Source organism: Coturnix japonica, chromosome 1, assembly GCF_054131305.1.
Source record: "Coturnix japonica strain WE chromosome 1, WE-NBRP24, whole genome shotgun sequence".
NCBI classification, from domain to species: Eukaryota; Metazoa; Chordata; class Aves; order Galliformes; family Phasianidae; genus Coturnix; species Coturnix japonica.
In genome coordinates this window covers 121,631,635-121,658,395 of record NC_140663.1, presented here as the reverse complement: position 1 = coordinate 121,658,395, position 26,761 = coordinate 121,631,635, and the positions used below count along the sequence as shown (strand labels likewise).

Here is a 26,761-nt window from a genome sequence, read left to right as displayed (position 1 = left end):
TTCTAACCGGGAAGTGGTTAGCAAGGCAACATTTTTTTTCATTAACACATGGTGCACTTACATGACATTAATATATGTTTCTACTTTACAGATTTATAGTGCCAGAAGAAAAGCATTAGCTGAGCTAGGCAAAATAGGCAACTCGTCAGAATGTCCTGAAATAACAAGTAAAGCTGATGGGATACATTGGCTTTCTTTTGATGAGAATAAAGCGTACAGAAGGAAATGTGTAAACCTGTGTTGTTTTGAGGAAATATGGGGAAAAGATTCTCTGTTTCATGATGTCTCACACTGTAGTTGAATTCTGAAAACAAACAAACAAACAAAAGTTAATTTTTATATTGTATGTCTATATTGGTGTCTAATTCATCTCTAAAAATTAATGCTTAGTGTTGTGTAGTATAGTGATTTTATTCCCTCTCCATCTACGCTCCACCAGCCGTATATACACTGTCATGCTAGTATTCATGTATTCATGCTCTAAAGTTGTGATAGTGTCAAATCCATCAGCAAGAGGAATTGTTTCAGCAGCACTTTCATGACTTGGCTGATTAACAGAGATCAGAAGAAGCAGCCTAACTGTGGAAACCACTACAGCATGTAGTTTTAACAGCTCTTTAGGGAGCTAGTTAATGAAAGAATCACTACAGAAACACATCCATGTAAAAAAAGGAGCATTCTCGCACAACACTCAGAGGATATGTCGTAAGTGGAAATATGTTCATAATTTCTATTTACTCATAGCTGTAATTACCATCTGCCTGAAGAGTACTTTCCATCTTTGTCAAAGTTGCTTAGATATTTCCTTTGTCACATTTCAAGCAGTGAGGTTCTGTGCAGACTAGATCCTGCCCTGCAATTCCTTTTCTGTTCTTCTGTAAGAATTTAATTATCTATTCCCTGTGTGAAGAAAGCATCAGCATTCCCAGAGACCTGAGCCTCCCTGGTCTGCTTGGACTGGCATTCAACTGATTCATGTTCTTGCTTATTTTTTGCCATCTGTCTGCAAACCAGAGTTCTTCACTTTCAAATTCACAGTGGTTTACATGTTGCTTGCTAATTTTTAACTCTAAAAATCTTTTCCTCTTTTTGCTGTAGTGTCTACGAGCCGGATAGAAACGTGCTGCGTAGGAAAGAATGGGAAAGGAGAAATCAGGAGGCCCAGCAGGAGGATGGCACGTTTAACACCAGTTACTCCCTCTTCAGTGAACCATACAAGGTAGATGCTTTGCGTCTGGGAGACTTTTTTATTTTTATTATTATTATTATTTTACTTCACAGTATAAAACCACAGCCTGTAGAAGGCATTGTTCAGGTCTCAGCAACCTCCCACAAGTGCCAGCCCCTCAAAATTTGCATAGAACATTTATGGTTCATTGAGAATTGGATTTTTCTTACATTAGCTTCCTATAATGTTCAGCAGCATATGAGAATGAAATAAACGAGAAATGTCCTAACAATATTTGAGATGGCATTAAAACTAGGAGGTGAAGGTGATGGTGCCCTGTTTCTGCAACACTTAGGAGAAAGTAATTGTGTTAGAGCTGTGTGTGAAGGTCAAGCTATACAGTAAACATCATGCTCCGGCCAAGGTTAATGTGATGAAATATCTTGTTTTGTTGTTTTTTGTTTTTTGTTGTTTTTTTTTTTTCCTGTAAGCATTACCAACAGTATTTGTCTGCTAGGCATGTTTTGCTCTCAGCAAAGGCAGAAGTAACACAACTCCTTATTTTAATCCTCATGGAAACAGCAAGGTGAGGCACAACCATCTCTGCCCGCCTCCTGTTGGAAGGACCCAGCAGGATGCTCTGCACATAACCACTGTCTCCAGAAGCCTGCAAGCCAAGCCCTTGTGAATGGGACTAGAGAGCAGTATCCCATAGAGGGTGCCCCTCTGCTCTAGCTAGCCAGTGACTTTGCCCATGTGCATCAGAACAAAATCATGTATCTCATAATGTGACCTTCCAGTAATGCCCAAGTTGTTATTAAATCCACCATACTGTGAAAATTTTCCCCTCCATGCTGCTTCACTTGTCCTTGACGCTCTGGGTACTTCAGTGCCTCTTTCCAGATTCCTATTTGGTACCTGGCACTTGGCTACTGCACCTGACTTCAGTGCTTCCGAGCATCTGCCCGTGTCCCAGGGTCACCTTTAAACTTGCTATTCCTTCCAGATTGTTGTTGTTTCTAGTTCCTAATAAAAAAGGAAGATCTACCACCTTCAAACCATGTCCCTTGATAGAAGACAACTCTGCCTGCCTTGAAGCTGACCTCCAGCTGCCCGAATTTCAGATTCATTACAAAGGCATTTAGAAACCACGGGAAATGTCTTGAAATCTTCCTTAAGGCTTCCACTTGAAATACTCTACTGTGAGACCAATCAAGAGCTAATACACAGAAAAAAGCCTGAAACGTGTTAGCTGTGTCTTGGCATTTACTGAAGACTCCACTGCAGTAGGGACTAATGATTTTCCATTTGATGGGTCCAATCAGATATACCCCTCAGAAAAAAAAAAGACCTGTTTTTTTTTTTTGCTGGGTCTCTGATACTGCTTTGTTTGTGGTATTGAAAGTGGGTATACTGAGGTTTAAATTACTTACAAAAGTGGCATAGCTGGAATACTGTACACACTTTGATTATTACCCATATCTCAGTGTACTTACTGTCATGCTACAGACTTCATGTGTCGCAGACTCACCAGTAGTTTCTAAGTTATTTATGATGTCTGAAGGCATCTTTGCACAACCACAGTATAATTCCACCTACAGTAGTGGGAGTGGATGAAAAATAATTCAGTCTCTAGAAGCAGTGAAGGTGCTGAGCAAGTATCCCATGAGAAAATCAGAATGGGGACTTCATCCCTGCTTATCATCTGTAAGCAGCATGGCCATATTTGTGCTATCCTTTAGAAAAGGTGCTGCAGAGATGCATCCGAATGATTTGCCATTCAGAAGGTCATATCTGAAAATCAAAGACAGACTGAAATTCTCTTAAATAGTACGTACTCTCTCACAAACATCAGATTTCCTGAAAAATCTTGACTCTTTGGGTTGCCCCTTATCCAGTTCATTTCAAAGTATCCATAGCAACCCTCTATGAAGGATTCCAGGAAATCCACTGTCTTTTACTAGATTTGCATTTTGCAGGGGATAAAAAAAATAGGAATTTCATTCTGGATATTTAATGGACAGAATACTTTGACCAATTAATCACATAGGTGTTTTTCATGGAGAAAAAATTCTGTTCACCTTCCATGCAAAACATCTGGCTTATTTTTAGAAGTGTTGGATCTTGCAAGTCTTCAAAAGAAGGAATACATCTTACACTGAAGAATATCAGAGCACTGTAGGTTGTGAATGTTGGCACAGAATGCTTTTCCTACTTACTAATTTTGTGATTATGTTTTCCCTATGTGGGTGATTAAATAAAGCCAGCAATATTTCAGAGCAAATAATAGGAAAAGCTTTAACATCTATAGCTCCCAACAAGTTACCTCAGGTCCCAGCTGTTTCCCAGGAGAATGTAGGTGAACTCTTCCAGATGACCTCAGCTCAGCACAAAATCTCCTCCCCTCAGGATGTCCCCAGTGTACCTGGAAGGAACAAACAATACCCACCAGCTGACAGCCTGTTCCATAGTACAAGCTTTAAGTCTGTTAACTGCAATTATTTCTGTGGTTATCTGGCATTTCTCAATATCAGGCATCTCTGTATGACTACAGAAGTTGAAAGACCACTGGGGACACAGAAGAGATCCCCTGGGTAAAAGCAGACTTCTCTGTGCCTTCAGAAAATAATTTTTCTGGTCAAGGAGATACCTAAGTGTAGTAGCCACAGAATCCAGGAGACATATGAATATATCTCCAACCATCCTGAAGATTGATAAGCCCAACTCCAGGTAGCCATAAATCTGAGCAGTCCAGGATTTCCATTGTCAGCTGTACAGTTTTTACCACAGTACCAACCAAGCATTCCCATGTAGATGCCTTCTGTGCCTCTCACTCTGCCTGAGTCGAACATACTTCCTACCCCAGTTAAAGCTGTGAACTAGACAACTAATTGCATCTGCAACACTTTCCTTTTAGATATACGTGATGGTTCCCACTTTTGAAGCCTCTTCAGTAGTTTCCTCTTCTCTAGGACATCTGTGTGATTATTGTGAAGTGAAGGAACATCCCCTTCTTAAGTTTCTTGCTGACTGTGAATCAATGCCTCAATTTTATTGGAATACTTGAAAAAAAATCCCCACATTTCCAGAGTGATTGGTACTGCAACTATATCCTTCACATTTTTGTATGACTTTAAGGAGTTGTTTTCCACTCCCTTCCTTCATCTCTAAGCTACTGCTTCCCTCTTAAAGAGAGAATCTTGAGATGAAAGCTTGGCCTTCTGAAGCATGGGTGTTTCCCCATTGAGACTCCATCTCTGGAAGAGTGAAAGGAGAACATCACTGTCTCATTACTATCTTATTCTGAAAGTACAAGACAAAGCACATCACACACCTGATTCTTGGTAGGGTTCAGAAAAATCTCTGCTGCAGACATGCTAATGATATACTCTTTTGCTTACAGTGACTTCTTAAAGAAATAATTTTCAACCTCCAGTATTTTTTTTTCCCATTCATTTTATTTCTTTGTGGAGCTTCTTCCTTCTAAGCAAGGAATTAAACAGATGATTCAAAATGAAACAAAACAAAACAGATGAATCTTAAAGGCTGACAGTGTCCCCCCTGCTGCAAAATTAAATACTGAGCATTTTCAAGAGTTTGGGGAGTTCTACTCACTTGTTTTCCCCAAGAGTGTTCTGGAGTGAACATCTCAGCAGAGCACATTCATCGCAAGGATGTAACGATCTCTAGTTTTCCTACTGTCCCATGAGCTGCCTTCAGGTCATCTTGTGGTATTTGTCTGGCTTAGACTGGAGAGTTCACTCAGTGCTTACACTGGGTCTTGCATGTCTTCCCAGCTGCAACGTGGAAACTTAAAGTGGCAGAGAAGGAGATGAGGAGCTGTAATATTTTAATTCATGGCTGAAGGAGAGCTTGCACTGGGCTATAGGAAAAGTTTTATCATGGTCAGATTTAATCCAAACCATTCTGTGTAGTTGCAATAATAAATTTTCTAGTTTCCAGGTAATATATTTTAACTACAGCATGATAGCAGTGATAGATTTCTTTTTTTATATACTCCAAGGCCCTTTATAGCTTTTCCAGTTCAGGGTAGATTTAAGATGTTGACAAGTATCTTCAGAGACAATAAGGATTTTCGATTTCATCCCTCAACGCTGCTGCTGAATAAGACAGTGCTACTTCAGTAAAGATTTCAGCAGAAGCGTGCAGGGAATTTTGTTTGTCTTAGGTTGACTGTTGTAGAACACTCAGTTTTTGTTTTGCAGACTAACAAAGGGGATGAGCTCTCTAATCGCATCCAGAACACACTGGGCAACTACGATGAAATGAAAGATTTGTTAACTGACCGATCAAACCAGAGCCACCTTGTTGGGGTTCCAAAACCTGGGGTTCCTCAGACAGCTCTCTCCAAGCCCGATGAACTTCTTATTGCAGAATCAAGACCACCACCTCCTCCCTCCATTTCCAACGCTACTTCTGCACCAGCAGCCCTACCTGCGCAGCAGAGCAAAAGCACCACGATGGGCTGGCAGAAAGCTGGGCACAATGCTGCTTCAGAGGGTCAGCAGAGAGCCAGTAAGCATGGACACCGCTCACTGGAATCTCACAAGGGTGACTTCAAACTGGCAAGCCAAAAATCCAGTCTGGAGAAACTGAAACGCTATGCATCCAGTCCCACCTCCTCCTCCTCCTCCTCCAATGCCGCCCAGCAAAGCTCACTGAGGGCCACACTAGGTGACAGTGTCAGCAGAGTTCAGCAGCCAGCTAAGTTAAACTGTGGCTCAGAAGGAGGAGCTCAAGTGCAGGAGAGGCCCTCAAAGCACAGTGGTGGGCACTGTGTCCAGAACTTCCCACCATCTCTTGCTTCAAAGCCCAGCCTGGTTCAGCAGAAACCAACGGCTTATGTAAGGCCAATGGACGGTCAAGACCAGGCCCCTGATGAGTCTCCAAAGCTGAAGTTATTGACAGAGACGACCAAGTTGTACAGGGGAGTGCCTTCTAACAAGACTGATTCGGCCAGGACCAAGTCAAAGATAACAAAGTTCAACATTCCTAAGCAAGAAGAGGTATGTGTTTTGATGCTTTTTATGAATCCTATCCTGAGTAGATGTATAGATAGCAACTTAGAACTGCAAACCGTATCTGTCTCTTTTTTACATAGTTTTAATGTCTTAGTTTTTATATTTATTTTTTACTTTGCTGACATTGACACCCCAATAGCAACCACATAGTAATGTAAAGATATCTCAACATCAAAATGTCTTCATAACACCTCCTCAGCATCACATTTTCTAAGAGTATATATTACTCTTTTTTAATATTTTTCCTGAATGTCCACTTGTAATGTCTGAATATTTTAAATTCATCTTTTAGCTAGGCTTGTGTATTATGTCACAGTGTTCATACTCAGTTGACTTTTTTTCTCAGTGATTAAATGAAGTGCTTGGCATCAGAAGTAGTTCTGCCATCCTCAATGATGTCAAAGTAGTTTTACAGTCTAAATAAATTATAGTTAGCAATGTGAGATCTGTGGAATAGATGAAAATGTAGCAATGAGACTCTCATTCATAAAATTTTCTCTTTTGAACCAATTTTCAAAAAGACTAAGGTTTTCTCCCTAAATATACACAGCCTATAAAAACCAATCTTGCTATAAAGGTGAGAACATGTCCGAAAGAACTTCTAGGCAACATTTCTGTTATTAGCAGTAGATGTGAAAGGTATCTGCTAGGACTTACTTTATGTTTGTTTATTTCTCATTCCATTGGCTACAGCAGGACACTTCGTTTTGGCACTTGTGTATTATGTGATTTTCTGTTTTGTTTTTCATGGGTTGGTAGGGAATGGTTGTTTTTGGGAGAACGAAGACTGTTTTGTGGTGGTTTTTTTTTTCCATTCATGGGTATATTGAGAGACCTGTACATTTGTACAAAGGTGGTCACATCCTCTTGTGAAAAGTGGTAGAGCTCCATCGGTTTAAACAATTTATAGTGTTTATGGAACTGAACGATTCTATTTGGCTGAATCACTGATAGCATCTCAGAGAAGAGATACTGAATGTTTACTCTTATTTGATGACTGTGGTGAACCTTGAAATGTTTTTTAGTCAGTTTTTTAAATTTTTCTGGCACTGCTAAAGGAGAGGAAAACTCTAATTTTTGGTATAGCTCTCTGGCCTCTTAATGCCTGCTTTTCAGAAATGGAGTTGACTGCCGTATTCCCTCTTCAGTTTGGTTGAGAAAAGAAGTCTCTCTGGAAGCAATTACTTCTCTCAGTTCCTGTAGACATTATACCCATGTGGTTTTTCTCCAAGTTTAAGTTCCATCAGTTCCAAACAATTCTGAAGAGATATGTTGTTACTGAAAAGGGGTTGTTTTAGGCACTTAAGTCAGATTTGATAAGCAAATTTAGCATTCACAGATTGCTGTAATTGTGCAGATAGATCAGGTAATGGCATATGCTAATATCCATTTAGCTATTATTACCTCCTTCAGACTTCTCACTTGCCACTATCTGCAACTAAGAAGTATTGTTAGAATTAAAGATGCCTGTGGCAGTTGTCTGAATCTTACAAATTTTCTCCCTTTACATGTATGCAATACCCTAGTGACTACTTTGGAAAGGGATTTTGATAGGCAATCATTTGTTTGTCTGAAATTCAGAATTTTCCATTTGCATTCCAGATTTGCCTACCTCAGTAGGAAAGAAAGCTTTCACTTGTTTCACTTGTTGTACGTAATCCATAATGATGCTTAAGGGTAAATTTATACTGCAGTTTCTAGACATAGATGTATTTGAGATGGCTTAAACAAACTTGCTTAGATACTCGTGGCAATGTAGGCTATCATAGTATCATAGTCTCATGCGGGTTGGAAGGGACCTTAGAGATCATCGAGTCCAACCCCCCAGGATTCGAGCCTCCTGTGTAGCAGAGCGGCACTTGTACCACTTGTGCCACAGGGGGGATTTGAAACCAGGGCCTCCGGACTGCGAAGTAACTACTATAGTGTTCACCAGCTCTCACAGGTTTTGAAATAGTGTGTGATAACATAAGCATTTAGCTGAAGTTAAAGGAAGTGGATAAAAAGCACTGTCTCGTAAGTTAAGAAAAAGAGGTGAAGTGCTGATAAAAATGATAGACGTATTGCTCAGAAGAAGATGGTAGGTGTTATGGGTGGTGTTGGTGTTTGTAACTGGAGCTAATAAAAGGCAATGCTTAGATCTCATATTTGAGGGCTGAGTGTACTGACAATAAAAGCACCCAACATTTTTTTTCCTTTATCTTGACATTTCCTTTGTTCTAACATTTTCCAACCCAAGTGGCACACGATGAAAATGGTAACCCACTGATATTGCTGCAGGGAGAAGTATTGACTAAAAGTGATTTTTATTTCATTTTATTTTAGTGTAGTTTGGTTTAGTTGTTGTTGCCTAACCTGTTCTTCCTTTAATTTTCAGTAGTACTTATTTTTGTTTCAAAATATCTTTCCATTCTTCCTATCTTTATCGTACATCTTCTGATAAGGTTTTGTAAAAATTTCCATGTGTTCTTTAAATTTCTGCTCTCAAACTCATGCAACTCCTCCTTTGTATCAGAAGGCCACTGTCCTTTATTAGGGATATAAGTTTTAAGCTACTCTCACCACATAAGCTGTCACAGTCTTTTGAACCTCTGCAGACAAAATGTGGTTTCCCTTGCACAGGATGGGGTTAAAGGTGAAACTGTGTATAGAGCTGAATATCATCTTAAATGCATTGGAAACTATATTGCAGTTTGTGCCAGGTGGGTCCCGTGAATACACAGGAATTGAAAGGACACCATATACAAGTTTGTAAGGACTTATTGAGCCAATAGATAGCTGAAGATGACAGTTTCCTGGTTTGCATCATTACCAGTGACAAGACATAGTGTCACTGCTAAGCACTGGAGTCAAGACAGTAGTTCATGAAGTGGTGACATACGAATTCCCCATTGATGAAAAAGCTCACGATGCACCCCTCAGTGGGTAAAGTGATGTGCACAACCTTTTGGGATAGGAAAGGGCTGATCCTTTTGGATTTTCTGGAACCTGAACAAACCATCGACTCTGACTGTTACATTGCAGTTCTAAGCTGAAGGCTCAAACTTCTGGAGTCAGGACAGAGAAGAAGACAACCTTTCTCTTGCAACTCAGTAATACCAGGCCCCATACCAGTTTGAAGACCATGGAACACATTGCCAGTCTTGACCAGATTGTCCCACCACATGCACCATATAGTCCGGAGTTGACAATTCCTAACTTCCAGCTGTTTGGGCCAATGAAAAGGGGGCTGCAAGGGCAACATTTTCCTAGCCACGACTCTGTCATAGAAGTTGTGAATCAGCAGGTCACTTCTGCTGGTACAGATCTTCATGAGCACAGCATGCAGGCTGTTGTTCCTCGCTGATGAAAATGCATAGCTGACAGTGGTGACTATGTTGAAAAATAGAATTTTATAGCTGAGAACTTGATCTATCACATAATGTTATTATGCTATTTGTATGTGTTGGAAATAAATGGGAGGCATTACTTTCAGAGCAACCTCCATATTTATACTGATGATTTTTCCCTGCTCCTAGCCCCTTGAATCTTCTCTTCACCTGATTGAACAGTTCCAGCTTTCTCAGCCATTCCTTGTATGAGTGATACTCCTCTCCCATTACCATCATTGTGGCCCTGCACTAAATTCTCACCAGTAAGTCCATACATATCTTTCATGTACTGGGGAGCTCAGAACTGGCTCCAGCACTTCAGGTATGGCCTCAGTGTTCAGAAGGGAGGAAGGATCACCTCCCTTACCTTGAAGGCTACACTTTTCCTAATGCAGCTCAGGGTATCGTTGGTCTTTGCTGGGGGGCAGGTGAATGAGTGCATCTGAGGCTCATGGTCAGCATGTTGTCTGTGAGGTTCTTCATGTATTCCTCTACAGAAAAAAATTCCACTCATTTAGATGACAGCCTATATTGGTGCATGAGATTCCCTTGTAGAGTCAGGATTTTACATTTTTCTTTGTTGATCTTCAAACAGTTCCCATCAGTGCATTTCTCCAGCCTGCCAATGTTCCTTTGGATGGCAGCACGACCCTTTGGTTTATCAACCACTTTTCCCAATTTTACATCATCTACAAACTTGCTGAGGCTACCCTAAGACCCATCATCCTGGTTCTTAATGAAGATGCTAAGTGGTGTTGGCTTCAGTACTGACTGGAGGGTAAGCCATTAGGAACTGATCTCCAACAAGACTTAACGCCAATGATCAACACCCTCTGTGTCATTTTCATAGTCCTAGCTGTCTGTCTTCCAGCCTAGTTTTGTCATTGAATTTTTGTTTTATACTTTCAGTTCTTAAAACATGTACATAATATTTCCATGGTCCAAAACCTATTCAATATAACTTGGTCTAAACAAGTTCTGTGGCTACTTAACTGAACTGAAAGCTGGACTTCAAGAACTTTCCTGCACATTGAGGAAGCGAGATGTGAGTGCAGGGCATACGTGTGAGGTAGAAGGTGAGATACAATTGAGGGAAAATTATGGGGCAGGAGACAGGGAAGAAACTGCCAAGCCTGACTAAGTAGAGAGGTGAGTGGTAAGAAACAACTGTTTTCCCAATTTCTGCAAACTATATTTTCTTTTCTTTTAAGGGTCAAATGTAGTGATATGCACTTCTGTGTGACATTTCAGTTTTATTTTGAACATTACGTGGCTACAGGTGGCTTCAAGTTCCACAGGCAGAGAAAACCAGGAAACAGGAATATATTGCCATAAATCTCCTCATTTGCAAGTCCACTTTTCTAATGCATGTAGACTGAGTCTTCTGCTTCCGTGAAAGTGCATTTAGCTTACAGCACTTAACAGAGCCTATTGGTATATCTCATAGCTGTGCGCTTTGATTTGCATTTACCAGTTTGAAGGAGACATCGGTGGAAAAATAAACACATAATACAACAAAGCCCCATGTAAGAACTGAGGAGTAAGGAGCAGTGCCATGCAGAGCATGTGTCTTCAGCACAATACAAAATCCTTTTCTCTACATCCCTTGAGATTTTCAGAGAAACAGGGCACAGAGTTGGCTGCAATACAATTATTATTCACTGGAAATAAGAGCACTTGAATACAAATTATAGACCATTTTCAATACATTAAAAAGGTCGATTTTTAATGTAGTTCAATACCTCATTTGATATTTTTAATCAGTTTTGGAAAGCCTTGAGTATCTTGACACAGGCTGAAGCTTATAATTTTTTTTTAAATTGTTTTAATGAGAATAACTTGGATAGACCTGTGTGTAGAAAGGTAGTGGTTACTCATTTGGGAATTTAATCCTTAGGAACCAGGTTCATCAGTGTTAATTAGAATCCAGACCCAACCTCCCGGTCCTTCCAAAATTATCATATTGCTCTGTATAAATGATAGCCGTCATCTCAAGTACTGCTATTTCACATTTTGAACTACTTAGGACTATACTGCTGTAGGTAAAAAGCCACTGCACTGAATAGAAGGGAAAAGAAATATATAGGGAAAAAGAAGCAAGAAAAGCAACCATGTGCCTCTCATTTCTAAAATTTTCTTACAAATGAGACAATAAGAAAAGCATAAGATGGCAAATCATATTCTTTATATCTGAGCTCTGTTTTTGAATTTCATCTTGAGAGCTGCATCAGGGTTACGAAGGAAGGAAATTGAGGCTGTGTTCAGGAATGAGTAGCAGTCTAACATTAAAAAGAAAAGATTATGTTCTGTTAAATTTGGGAGCACGTTTATGTGAAATTTAGATAAGGTCATCATGAGGACACATTCTTATTCCATTTCATGGAGTACTTACACAACTTCTTCTGCAGGAGTAGTAATGCACAGTAGATTAAATGTTGAATTTTTTTATTTTTTTTTTCATTTTTGCCCTAACCTTACTCTGGCAAATTCCTGCTTGCCCGCATAGATACTCTGCATTCATTCTCATTGGACTGACTATATATAGCTATCAGCATCTGCCACACACACTGGCAAGTGTTCCTTAGATCTGCAATTTTTTTTCTTTCCTATCAGTTCTACCCCTGTGCATTAATGGAAAGCAAAAACAACCCCTGACTCTTTTCTCCCCTTCTTCCCACTTTGAGGGAAAATAAAACAACAAAAACACCTAAATGTGGACTTAGTGCCAACAGTTTGTTCAAAATCACATTCTTTTAAGGAGAACCTTGGTGTATAGCGTGTGTAACAAGCAGGTCCATGCTTAAAACTGGAAGTGCACGTGTTAAAAAATAAGTGCAGTTCCATCTCATTTGGCAAGAAAAGCTCCAGTGTAGACTAAGCAGAGAAGATGGTACTGATGAGTGCAGGTTTCCTTTGGAAATACCACATATCCCAGCCTACACTATGAGACTGAGTTTCTCAAGGAAGGAAGAGGGTTTAGGAGAGATCTGCATAAACCCTTTCCTCAAAGGCAGGACACTGTCCTCCCCCTGATGTGACAGATCCTGCTGGACTGCTGCAGGAGGATGATTGAGGCAGGAGCTGAATTCTGGCTTTTTTTTCTCAAATTCACAGGGTGTTGGTTCTGACCCAGGAAGGCAGAAGTGAAAGGAGAGGAGCAGCTGAAGATGCTTTTAGATAAAAATAAAAAAGAAAGGAGAGGTTTAAAGAAAAAAAAAATAATAATCCAGAATTTTTCTGATACTGTGGACTTACCTGGAGAGGCTGGAGACATGGGAACAGAATTAAGGGTGTTGATACTTTTTTTACTATTTATCAGCTTTATTGAAGAATTGTAGTGCTTGGTAAGCCAGTTAGCAATCATAGCACTTGAGTACTCTGTTTTCTTTCCAAGATGTTCATGGGAAAAAGCTAGCAAGCCACATTTACCAGAAGACACAGCTCAATTCATCCCTGTAATGTTACCACTGACCTTCCCCACAAATAAAGGATGTTTTCCCACGTTAGACAGGAAGAACTGGACAACAAGAGCAGTGTGGTGCAAAGATCCCTGCTAGCCGTAGGTTATTCAGGACCTTCGAGTGAGTCCGTGGGAGGGCTGTGCATAGAATGTATTAAATAGACAGAGTGGTGTTTGAAACAGTCTCAACAAAAACAGTGGAGACCACAATGTGCAAAGATGGATTTTCCATATACTTCTTAAATTGTGGTACAAGCCTCTCCCCTTCTAGCAATCTGCAGTCACAAAGGCACAGAGTAAGTCTGTGTGCAGACAGTTCATTGAACACAGTGGGCTTAATTTTTCTAATTATTCTTCCACAGTAGTTTTTGTAGAAGAAAAATGCTGTTTAAATACCTTTACTTTAGTTCTAGAGCTGCCTGCTTTCCCTCAGTTTCATTTCCCTTTTGAATTAAATAACATAATCTTTTTTCTTTTTTTTTTTACTTTTATTTATTTTTAGGAAAGCAGCAGCTAAACTTACCTATACATTCTGAAAACATGGAATTGATTTACTTAGAGCCTAAAATTTCCTGTGTGCATTGTTTTCCATATGGTATGCACTACACATTTGTTGCTATGGTGAATCTCTTGTTGTTCCTCATCATTTTTAACCAGTGGGATTGGATATCATCAGAGAAAAATCTCTTGGAACTGGATGCAAACTTATGATTGTCAAGAGAATTCCTTAATGTACACACCTGCCTTTTTTGCAAGCTTTTCCCAAGGTTTTGTTTTGTTTTTCTTTTTCCTTTTCTAATTACTGAGTAAATATTGTGGGCATCTCATTGAGGTCTCTCTGAAGTGAGATCCTCCCTTCAATAAAACTGGTCTTCCAAACTTTTCAAAAGATGATCAAGTAGATCATCTTTTCAAAAGATGATCAAGAAGATCATGAGCCTTTTATAGCTCAGTGCTTCACTGCAATCAAAGTGTTTCTTTTGCTTCTTTTATTTCTTCCATCTGATGGTATGGTTCGGTTTATCTGGAGTTGGTACAAGAGTGCGTGCATAAACACGGCCATAACCCCATATAAGTGCTTCTTTAGTTCCTTTTGGTAAGCAATAAAGATATTGATGAAGGAAATGAGATTTCTAGAACTGCAAAGCCAGATTTCCGTGGCACATTTTGTCTGATTTCCATCTTTTCCTTGAATCCATCAGTAATGCTCATGATGATGGTAACTGGATGTAATAAAAATCCTCCCTGACAGAAACAAAGCAGTGTATTGCTCAGTGGCACTGCTCCCACTTCCCCACCTTTGACACCATTACCATGGATCGCTCTGAAGTTCTGTGAGAGTACTGAGGTATTGGAGGAACCTGTCCTTTCCTAGTGGTTGCTGCAAGCACTAGGCTTTCCTCAGCATCAAGTTTCGGCCAAGCATCTCCTCCCCATCTGCTTGATATCTCCTGAACAAAGGAGTGCTTGGGAATGGCAGAAAGCAGTGATGGGCTTGCTGCAGATTTCTGATTATGGACACAGTGCTCAGACAGAGCTCTTCTCAGAGCTCCTGTTGTACCACACTGGAGCACTGTGTTGGTGTGCAGTCAGGTGTGAAGTCCAAGCCCTGTTGCTGCTGCAGGGACTCATGTTCCCCTTCCCAGTAATTATAATGAGGTAGAGCATTTCTGTTTTCTCTTTGTCTTCAGAGCAGTCTACGAGGAGTCATGCTGAACATAAAGGTGGTTTAGGATTTTTTTTTAAGTATCCATGGGAAAGATTTTACGGCTCTGTTCTGTAGTTTCTCCAGTCTTTCATAAATTAGAGTGACATGAAACTGCCACCACTGTGCATGCTCACTGGGGTCAGTTATGACTGATGAGCAGGAGAACCAAAGACAAATACAAAGAGCTTCACAGATCACTGTTAATTCTAGCTAAATAAATAACGTATATGTGCTGCTTGATGTATAAGGTTAAAAAGGTCAGACCTCCAGTAATTGTTGTAAATGCACCCAGCCAGGCCAGAGGCAGTTCAATTCTTTATTGTTGGTCACATATTCTCTTTCAATAAATGAAGACAAATATACCCTTAAATATCTGCATGTAACATACTTTATTCGCCCTGCACATCGTAAAGTTGTCATTTCCGTAGCACTTCTGAATAGGGAAGATCTATCCCTATGGTACCACAAAATAGCTTCCTAGAAAAGTAATTAACAGAAGATTGTTTTGTTTTTGTTGGTTGTTTTTCTTTTTTTCTTTTTCTTTTTTTTCCAAGTTCAGAAAAGATAAATAACGTAGGCGTCTGATTTCCTGTCACTCTTGGTTAACTTTGTATGAAAATGGATAGCTTCCAAATTGAAACAGGCACCGGCCTGTCTGGAGAAAAATGCATCTGTAAAGAAATGTGTACATTACATATTCATGCAGTTCCAAATCTCTTAATTGTATTTTATATATAACAATCTCATGTAGTGAAATATGGTACCCTTATTATTTTGTGAGTTAAAAGCAGCATGCCAGAGAAGCTGAGCTTGCTTCATACAGAGTTCAGGATAAGCATTTCCTTTCCTGAATTCCCCTGTGCATACCCCACTCTTCCCTCCCCACCACTGTGTTTCTCTGAGAGATGGAGGCCCAGTGTGAGGTGGCTTCACATCACTTCTATTCAGAAGATAAATACACCGAAACATTCTCACCAGTGAGGCACAGGGTTAAGAATATTAATAGAGACCAAGCACTTTCTCTCAAAACCAGAAATTGCTATTCATGTTCCTCTGTATTTACTGCAGGTGACTGTGATGGAAGCTTGTGTAGCTAAAAAGAGAGGAAAAACAGGAGCATTTCTTAACGCTTATCTCTTTTTTTTTAATATATGTTTAAAGGATTTAAAACGTTCTCTGTTTTGTAACTCTCTTGAAATGAGATAATGAACATGATTGTTTTGTCTTTTTTTCTTGCATGTACTAGAGATTATTAGCATCCATCAACAGTGTAATCCATTGTTAATCAAAGCCAGCATTTATTTAAAACTGGCTGTACAATTGTATTGCAAAACAGAGGCAGGAACAGTACTATGTACGTACTCCAGCTTCTAGAGCTGATGTACAAGACAGAGTGAATCTTAAGTTGTGCGAGGGGAGGTTCAGGTTGAGTATTAGAAAACATTTATTCTCAGGAAGAGTGCTGCTGCAGTGGCACAGGCTGCCCAGGGAGGTGGTGCAGTCACCATTCCTGGAGGTGTTCAAGAACCATGTGGATGTGGCACTGAGGGATGTGGTCGGTGGGCATGTTGGGGGTTGGAATAGTTGATCTGAGAGGTCTTTTCCAGACTTTATAATGCTATGAAGTAGAAGGCAGCTACACAATTTTTCATTAAAAACACAGTCAAAACGAATATTATGTGGAGCAGCCGTGACTTAGCAGTTACGCGTTATTTTCTAAGAGATCTTCTCTGGTTTTAATTACACTCTGAGAGACATATGATACAAAAAAATTTATTAGCTACTTAATTGCTGATCCAGTGGAACTACCAGTTTGTAGATAAAATATGCTGTCTGGGCAAAGGGCAAGGAAGGGATCACCAAGGGCAACATGCAATGGACAGTTTGAAAAAGACCGTAAGCCGATAAAGAATTTCTTTCTTGGATCTAATCAGAAATATTTAGCAGACAGGAAAGTAAAACATACGAAGAAAGGAAGGACATAAAAATGATGTGGGCCTTGTGGGGGAGTATGAGAAGAGAAGAATAATGTCAGAACCTGAGGAGGAAAGAATGAAGTTATGCTTTGAGGAACCCAACTGGAACTGCTGGCATTGCAGCCCCAATTTATGTCCAAGGCTCTGTACAAGATCTTTCAGTAGCTTAGAGATGGCTGGGCAGTCCTAAAACCTGTAGGTTTTTGCTACGGTATGTTTTTATTTCTTACTATAAGGAGCGTGCACTATCTCAGCCCCTGAAACTGCACCAGCCTTTAGCTTGTTCCCCCCTCTCCCCCCCCCTTTTTTTTTCCCATTCAGAGAGTTTATATTGTCTGATGATATCCAGTTACATTCTCTTCAATAAACCAAAAACGATTCATCTTTTACTACTGCAATCTCATTTTGGAGCTTCAAAGCTTTTCCTAAGCAGCAATGGCAGCTCTGCCAAGAATACATGAAATGCAGCTGTGGGGGGGTCAGCTGAGGTGCAGTTGGGTAGGGACTCTTTTCTAGGTGGCATCTGTGCCCCCCCATGGCAGCATGAAAGCAAAGCCAGACAAACTGAGCCCTCCACTCTGTCCTCAGGTATCTGTGACACAGCTTGCTATGTAACAGCATAGTCTATAAAACTCTTTCATAACCTCTGCATTGGAAACAAAAAGTATACAAAGGCATCAGCAGAGGCTTCTTGCTGAACTCTGAGTTAATGTTTCTTACTGTATTTCTTCCTACCATTTAGGTCACTTGAAGCAGAGAGAGTTCCTGAGTGATTATGTCACTTAGGTTTACCACTTCCATTTGAGTTACTCACTGATCATGCTCTACTTGAAATTAATAGGAGTTTTGCCACTGACTTCAACAGTAGCAAGATCAGGGTTTGACAGCGATGAGTATTTCTTCTCTACATTGGATAAACTTCCTTTGGTCAAGAAGATATTGCCTGGGGGAAGATAGTTCTTTTTTCTTCAGTTTCTCTTTGTTTTGTTCCAGAAGCTGAGATGTAATGCTTGTGGTTGTTTTTAACATCGTTATTGCTTTGAACAAAGTCAGCAATGGCAATACAGAATAGCGATTGGTGGCCCAAGATGGTATTTGAATTCAGAAATGCTATATAATCTATTAACTCAGGACATACCTTTAGAGCATCAAAGGAGTTTCTTCCTGTCACCTGTCACAAATCTTTGAAGGTTCGTGGAGGAGAGAATCCTGCTGCTGCTCTTCCCCGCAGAGCTCTGCCTGGTGATGACTTCATGTGGTATGGGGCTGAACACAGCCCTGCCCACTCCAGGGCTTCACCAGTACCACTCATGGCAGCAATTCTTTGCTTCATGGGTGCAGTATCCCACTGGGTTCTTGTCCCCAAGCACACCCAAATTTAATCTGTTGTTTTCTTGAAGTGAATAGGATCATACTCCCCATTCCCATTTTCTCATCTATGAGTTTGGCTCATTGCCACTTCCAATAGACTGAGTGTTGTGCATTCAGAGCATGGGACTGCCTAGCTGATTATTTCCACTACTTCTTCTGTGAAGCTTAGGTTTGTAGTTCAGTAACAGAAAATGCTGTCTGCATCAGTGATCCTTCTGGTTTTTTTCTTTGTTGTTGTTTTGGTGTTGTTGTTTTTTTGGCCAAATTTGCACTAAACAGGCATCAATTAAATGGATGGATATTATATGCCAACCTGTAAAATAAGCTCCAGTTTTGAAAGTGAGTGCAAAAAGAATTTACAGTGTAGAGGCAGGCATGCACTTCAGCAAATGTGCTGCCATCAGGCTTGAGTTGCACTGCTGTAGCTTCTCAAAATGGTACCACGTATGCACTTGCAATTTTGCACTCAGTGGAGTGAGACTGGATAGAGGAATCATTTTAACTATGTCATTAAATATTACTGCTTAATACTGATTTTCAGCCATTGCACTTGAACCCTTTGCCTTAGAATCATAGAATCAAGGAATTATTTGGGTCGGAAGGGACCCTTAAAGGTCATCTAGTCCAACTCCCCTGCAATGAGCACTGACACCTACAGTTAGATCTGGTGCTCAAAGCCCCGTCCTGCCTGGCCTTGAATGTTTCCAGGGACGGAGCATCCACCACATAGGGTGACCCAGCAGAGAGAAATTAGAAACACCGTGCCCCAGTAGCTGATGGCTGCCTTGTGATTCTGGATTGTTCCTATGCAACTTTCCTGTTCTATCAGTAAGATACATGTTCTTCTAAATGTAATAATTAATGTGGAAAGAGGAAGCCAAATAGTTATTATTCAATGATTTTAAAGTAGAGTACTTTTTAAAAAATAAATCAACTAGACAAATCAAACAGTATAGAAATGAAATGTGCCTTTGCAGGCCCTGTGGGAAATTCAACTAATGAACTGAAAAGAATCTGTTTCTAGACAGGCGAGGAAGTCTGCTTAATTTAAATAAATACATTCAGCTATTTGCCTCCTTATTTTAAAATCATGGTTTTGGGCATGATCCCATAATACGAACAAAGTAACTTGAGTGCAGCCTATGTGGTTTGAAACACCAAGCAAAATACAATTAACTTTAAAATAGCAAATTGTAATGCTATTAAAAAAAAAATTAAAAAATCTTCTGCCTTCCGGGTGTGACTATCTTTTAAATGTGATGATGTCACCCTGTGAGCTGTTAAACCATTATCAATGAGCAGGCTGTGCCTTTTCTAATGATTACTGTGGAGCTGAAAAAGAGTCTATAATGTTCCTTCAGTTTGTTCATCATTTTTTGTTTGATAATTGTCCTAAAATCAATGACAGCTACTGAGTACAGAAATTTGATTGAACTGAGTATAAATATAGTCAGCAATTTAGGCTGTTCTTACTCAATAGGAAAATGTCTTTGGATAATAAGTGGATTCCTATCTAAATTCATGAGTTCTTTTATGACATTTTGGGTTAAGCCTGAAATAGATTAATCTTTTTCTGATAAAGTTGCATAAGCTGTGATTTCTCCGGTGACCACATTTAATTGGATATTAAATAAAGTGCTTATCTTTACACCAACAGGTTTTATAGGCTGGATTTTTTTCTGAACTGTATTTCACAGATTAAGTAACAAGTAGAAGGTGAGCATGAAAAATTGTTGATTAAAGCACGATACACTTAGGTTAAAAATTCAACTGTGTTGGAGTAGGTAGGCTTTGACTGCAATTAAGGGTTAAATGCAAAGAGCAGAGGGAAACTGTGGAAAGATGCTGAGCATGGTGAGACCAGGTCAGCAGTGTGTCTCTTTCCCTTCCCAAAGACTCTCCAACCATCCCACAGTGGGATGGTTTTCCATTGGATTCAGCGAGAAGCTTAAATTCCTTACAGTGTTTTTGAAAACCTTGAGGTCAGGATTCATTATGCAGGGTGCTGCACAAGCACACATCAAGGATCATCTTCTGATGGAGCGTATCAGCCCTGGAAAGGCACAGGCGAGGTTAAGAGGAGCCTGGAAACTGAATTAACCTATTGCACCTGGAGGAAGGAGATAGGGCTGATGCAGAGAGAAATACCCAAATGGAAAACATAGATGACGTTCAGGAGGAGGGTGAGTCAATAGGATGAGCAAAGACAGCATCTGGGAGCAAGAGTGGTACCAAGATGAGAGGGGGAACAAAGAGTGTGTGCAGTGGGGCAGAAGATAGCTGCAACTCACCGTGCTTCCTTCACTGATAGCAAAGGGCACACTCTGGAGCTGCAAGGACACTCCGTCCAGAAAAGGGCAGGGCACTGGAAGTCTGTCTGAATGGCTCAGGCACACTTGTGAGATCAGTGGAAAGAAATAGAGCAACTGCTCAGAGGGAGATGGGCACCACCAGTGTGAGCTGGAGGCATCGCAGGTGGAAATAAATGAAGACTTTTGTGTTGAGTAAGCTGTGCTGAACCAAATGATGTCGAGCTCACGCTAATTGCCATTTTTTTTCCCCACTGGTATGACATATTGTGAATGTGAGAACAAACTGATTCCTCCCTATGTAATCAAGCCTACATTTGACTTTCTGGGCATGGAGCTGGCAGCCGTCTGAGAGCGTTTTGTTGGGTTTTTCCTCCTATATGGGAAAAGAGAATTGCAGTGATGCTTTGCAGCCTGCTGAGGAACTTGGACAACTTTTTGCTGATGGAGTTATTTTGCCTTTGGCAAGATCAGACTGCAAGAGGTGCAACGTGGGATTGTGCTTTTTTCCCCTACTAAATAAAGTTTACCCATCTCACAAAGCGTGTAATTGTTCCAGAGCTAATGTCAGACTCTGAGTTTGTAATTGCTCACTGAAGGGAGCTGGCTCCCTGCAGCGAGCTGGAGGAGGCTGGCAGGGCTACAGGTGCCACTGCCGCACCACTGAGGTGACTCCCAGCCGCTGGCATCGCTTGGCTGAGGTTCAAGGCACAAGGTGTTAGAAATCCCACGTGTGTTGCTGAAAGATAAAAATGGAAAGCGGTTCCAGAGCATAATGGGGACACGCATAATGGCCTTGTGCTAATTTCAGTCCAGGGTCATTAGGCCCTCTTTTTTGCATAGTTGGAATAGCTGTGTCCAGATGATAAAGATGTTGACAATTATCTTCTCGAGCCTCCAGAGACCACACAAATGTAAGCATTTTCTTTTTCTTTTTAGTTTTCTTTCTTCTTTTTTTCTTTTACCTTTTTCTTTTTCTCTTTTTCATGTATTCTTGACTTGTCATGACTTTTGACATTGATATGAGGCTACTTTTTAGAAGAATTTCCTTTACTTGCTTGGCTTTTGGTAATGTTAGCATTTTTTTTGCGTGAAGACTTTTTAGGCTCATTTTCCCTTTGCTGCCTGTCACAGAAGTCAGCCAGTAAATTAGTAGTCATTAATTCCCCTTGGGTTACAAGAAAAGTGTTAATTATTTAGAATTTTTCTCTGACTTGTTTTACTTCCAGTAAAACAAGCATTTCCGATAAAATACCAGGAAAGAGATAACAAGCTCCAGAGCTTCTGTTGTGTTTGGAAGCCAACTGCTGGACTGGGGGCAACATCTCCATTCGCCCACAAGCACATACTCTGGTTTTTGTGGCATTGAATGCTGGTGGGAAGCTCTGGTGGCAGTCACAGTCTGTCCTCAGAGGAGAATTTAGGATGCCTCCTGGTGCCCATTGGGAATTCTTGGAGATGTCTGTAGTCTCCTCTGTCAGCAAGCCAGATGAGGCAAGCCCCATACAGCTGACAGTGTGGTTAACTGTGATGTGACCAGCCTGGAGACTTGAGACTTTTCTTAGCAGAGCTTGATTTGTTTTTAAAGCCTGTGCAAAAACATGGAGAATGTGGGTAGATAGGTAGCACAGTCTTAGAAGTGTGGCTGGCAACAATGCTGTTTGCATGCAAACCCTAGTAAATAGATCTGTGTAATTATTCAAGGGGACGTAGGGATGCACAAATGTTTCCCTTCTGTCAAAAGAGCAATGCTAAAGTTGGTGAAGCAGTATTTTGACTTCTGCAAACTAGATATACATTGCATCTGTGCATAAGTATGGACCGAAGCCTCTACAGGTGTAAACTGGACTCATGCCACCTGCACCCAAAATTTACCTTTTAACTTGATGATCTCTTGTAGTATGCAGAGAATTAACCCCAGGACAGTGCCTGTGTACCCTAACAGTAGCTTAATCTCAGGTTTAACCGAGGGACTTGGTGAAATTCACGTACACGGATACAGTATTTCTAAATTGCCAACACAACAGCAGAAGCTTAAGTGCAATCTTTATTCCAATAAAGATCTGATGAAATTATGCCTAATGGTCTGCAGACCGCACTTTTATATGCAGTTTCAGTGCTCCCGTTGACTTCAACTGCTATTGTCAAGGTATTTCGTTACTACTGAGCTAAGGACCATTACCCTGTACTATTACAATACATTAAACTAATGCCACCATTTTTGCACTATAACAACAGTACCTGGCGATTGAAGGCTACTTCCAGCCCAATAACCTGCAATCAAATATTTGCCTCAGAATTCAAAACATAAATTATTAGTCTTTGACAAAAGTGACGAGATTTCACAAGCCTGCATCTTCACTCTGGACTTCAGTTCTTAGCATAATGTCAAAACAAATTTGGCACCCATGAACGAATAGAAGCTATTAATATTTCTAGAGCATGAAGGTTTTAGATTGGAAGTGGAGTAAAACTACATTTGAACTAAACTCTTATTAGCTTTCCTGAAAACAGCATTGGAATGCTATAGCCAGACTGCACATATTTGAACTCACAAAGCTCGTGCCCTTCAAAAGTGAAGCCATCCCCCTGAGTGCTATTGCTGAAGCATGCACTCAGGGAATATTCATACAAATGTCCTGGAGCTGAGTTCAGTTATCTGATTTCTGATATTAAAAACAACCCACTTGTTTCTCCTGTTTGCTCTAATGTAATGGAAAATATTATACTTAAGTGCAGTTGGGAGATAGTTTTGCAGAGATTGCTGATTGCTAAGAAATTAATAATTGCAAGGAAAGCAAATCCAATTATTATATAGCCTTTGTTACACTTTCTTGATCTTTTATGACTTTATTTTTTATTTTACTGTCTAAAAAGGGGAAACAATAAAGAAAAAGATTAACTGCGAAGTCTCTGAGAGTTGACTGATATTACCTTTATGATAAAGTGGACCACAGACTAGGGGAAAAAAAAAATGAAACAGTGACCCTGTGTTCCCTTGGAAACCTCTGTAAACTCATCTTAAAAATGTACACAGAGCATCTTCCAGGCAGACATAAGTAAGGGCTTGACAACCAAAACAGAATCCAGATGTGCAAAAAATAGGGCTTCTTGCTCTTTTGCCTGTGTCACTTGTGCTCTGTATCTGCAGATAAGAGACATACAAAAATGCGGCTAATTCATCTGGCAAATCCTTTTGATATTGTTTGCTACCCAAAATCCTGGAGTTACTTGTTTATTGCTATGCACTGACTGCTGTTATGATGGGAAAAGCTCTTTGCCATATCTGAATTTTTCTGTACTATTTTCCTTTAAAGAAACAGCCATTCTTCAAGAGTGAAAGATTAAAATAGCCATGAAAGAACAAACAATAAAGCTATGCACAGATCTGGAAAACTGTGTTTTTCAAGACATCGGGCCAAAAAATTTCATTGCAAAGGTATTTCATGGTTCATCAAACCCTGGGCTCATTCTAAAATGCTGAAGAATTTTGTCTTTGGAACATATTCAGCTCTGATGGCAGAAGTCCTAATTTGGCATCGCTTTTCTATACATTTGAAGTTACAGCTACAGAATCCCTGCTCGTGAACTTTTCATGCTCTCAGAACTGCATTGTCTGACTCCTGCTTGTTTTACTTGACAGATCATCAATGCACAAAGTCCAGTGCCCTGCACACTGGTATTGGCATCATGGAAGTCTTCAAACATAATATTGCCAGACAGTGTGACACCTCTCACATCCCTTGCTGAATAGACAAGCAGATTAGGTAGAAGAGCCTCAGCTGAGGCAGAATCAGTGGGAGAGGACACTGAGCTGCACTTCTGGTTAGATTCAGGAGACCTGGTCTCGTTTCTGGTACTGCCATCTTCTTGTCTATATCTCCTGCTACCTTTGGAGATCATGATCATCTCTCTGTATTTCTGGAAAATAGTGATAGAAAGCAATCAGCTGCTGTCCTTGAGGCTTCACAAATAGTCTCACTGCCACAAGTAGGTGGCTTCTGGAAGATTAAAGGCAGTAGCTTGGGACATTCTTGCTGCAAAACACGAAGGTACATGGATGCAAAGTGTACCTCTTCCCAGCACCACTCTGCTTCCCTAGCTGTGTAGCACCCTTGTTATTAATGGAGAATTCATTTGAATTCTTAGCACGCTGGTTTGCCATTAAAATTCTGACATTTACCATGTGCAGGTAGTTACATACTTCTGTGAAAGAGCACTGATGATGGTGGTGGCATTAATTATTTGTGTTATAAAGGTGTCCACTGTCTAAAACAGGTTCTCAAGCAATAACCTCCTTTTGTAAGCATGGAAAGATGTGTGTGCAAATATCGACAGTAACGCTTTACAAGACTCAACTGCACTGTGTAAAGGTTCATATCACTGAAATGTGCAGATTTTAAGCCCTGCTATCTGTAATACACAGCCTGTCAGTTTCTGAAATGAGTGCCAGAAGACGACTGAGCACATGGAGCTTTGTGTACCTACAATAAGAGGCTGTATTCAGCCTTCTTTGATCGAGGTTGCATCTGTCTGGGAAATAACTGTGCTCAAATGTAATCATCTAGTTCTACACAATACTTAAATTAGTTCTGCAGAGGGTTTTAAATTGAGCAAATGTATTCACTTGGAAAAGCATAGTGGCATGACTTAAAAGATTAAAGTACTCTAAGTTGAAACTGTTCTTCAAAAAAATCAGTGGATCCACAGATATGCTCTCTACATCATTTGGTAGACATGGACCTCGGTAATCACATCTTCTTCCTTCAAATACTGTGAATGTCCAGGGAGAAAGAAATTCCAGAACAGCACTGTGAGAGTTTGCATGAAAATAGTTTGGTTGTTTAGCTCCCAAAGACAGATCTTTGGATTGAAGAGAAGCCGAAGGTTCTTTTTGTGTTGACGGAGCAGCTCTCAAAATACCATGTGCAACTTCCAAAGAACATGTGTCAGCTGTGAGGGTTCAATCACTGTTACATTAGTAATTCTACCCTATTTTACAGGGCATGATGCTTCACACCCTTTTTACTCTAAAAGGGTCACATTTCTTCTCTACTAGATCATGTAGGTGACCTTTTAAAACGTGTGGATAAATGAAGGAGCAATAAATTCAGTGCATCTCGTGATTAAAAGGAGCTTCCCTCATGTCTCCCTCTTTCCTTCTTTTCGTTTTTAAACATGCCATTTACAAATAGTGGTGGTAGAGGACAGTTCAGAAAGTGATTTGAAGTTGTATTTTATTGGACATGATAATAAATCGTGGCATTGCGTTGCATGACCAAAGGGTGGGTGCATTAGGTAGTGGTGTTGCATTATATTTCATACGCTGACTGAATTAATTTGGTGAGCGAAGACAGAGGATTAGCATGCAAACTACCTTCATTGTCTCATATTAAAAAGTGAATATTTAAGAGCTGAAAATGCAAATTTATTTCAGTTACACGGCACAGATTTTTCAGTATGCAAATGTGCCACATCTGTGTATTTGTTTTGCTGCAGACACAACCAGCAAGAGTTTAGTGATGAAATCTGTTCTTAATTATGATAGCAGCTGTTGAAGCAGTAGCCATTTTTTTCCTCCTGATGTGAAGTTGCTTGATTTACTCATTTTTGTCTGCATTTGTCAGGGCTGCCAGTGCAGAGAGAGAACTCTTTGTAAGGGGTTGCAATTTGTTTTCTGTGCGAGAGCCAGTGAAAATTGACTAAATCTGCACAGCAGGGTAGTTTTATCTTTTCTTTTCCTGCATTGCAAGCTGTTGTACCTCTGCTCCAGCACAAGAGGCCTATAAAAGTACCAAACAAATGAGTGAGCCGTTAAGTGATCCAGCAAGTATCTTAAGCAGCAGTTCATGTAAACTAACTATGCCTTAATGAAGAAGGAAAAAAAACTGCCTGACATCATAGAGGTGGGACAGATGGAATTAGTATAATGTGTTGATAAATAGTTTGGAAGCTTATTTTTCATTCCTCGATTATTTCATTCCCATATATAAGCCCGGTAAGTTACTGAAGTTTGCAAACGCCAGAGACTTTATTGCTTGTTTCTTCAATATTTTGATGACAGGAAGAAAGTGAAAGAGTGGGAAGATTATAAAAGGGTGATAAAAAAAGAAGAAAAAAAAAAGAGAGAGAGAGAGAGAGAGAAAAAAAAGCCTTCTTTCTGAATGAACCATCTCATACAGTAATTTGCTAATGAGGCAATGCTGTTGCAAATCAACACAGAAAACGAGCAAGAATGCTTCACAGTGTAATGAAAAATTGGCCAAAAATTGCAGTGGCAATGAAAACAGAATAAAAGGAAGACATAAGTTATTGATAGTAAAACTTCTGTGCTAAGAGCCTGCTGAATGAAACAT

At 40.1% G+C, this 26,761-nt stretch overlaps 1 protein-coding gene across 8 annotated transcripts in view; it reads left to right on the top strand.

Annotated features, from left to right (window-relative positions):
- AFF3 (ALF transcription elongation factor 3) overlaps positions 1-26,761 on the top strand; it is a 305,750-nt gene that overhangs the window by 47,136 nt on the left and 231,853 nt on the right. For all 8 annotated transcript variants that reach the window (XR_014941034.1, XR_014941035.1, XM_085533184.1 and 5 more), the window contains exons 2-3: positions 1,099-1,219; positions 5,395-6,195. Coding sequence is in view for 6 of the 8 variants with exons in the window: in XM_085533184.1 (XP_085389310.1) it covers positions 1,099-1,219; positions 5,395-6,195 (922 nt within the window). In the remaining 2 variants the exon portion in view is untranslated. The remainder of the gene's footprint in view (positions 1-1,098; positions 1,220-5,394; positions 6,196-26,761) is intronic.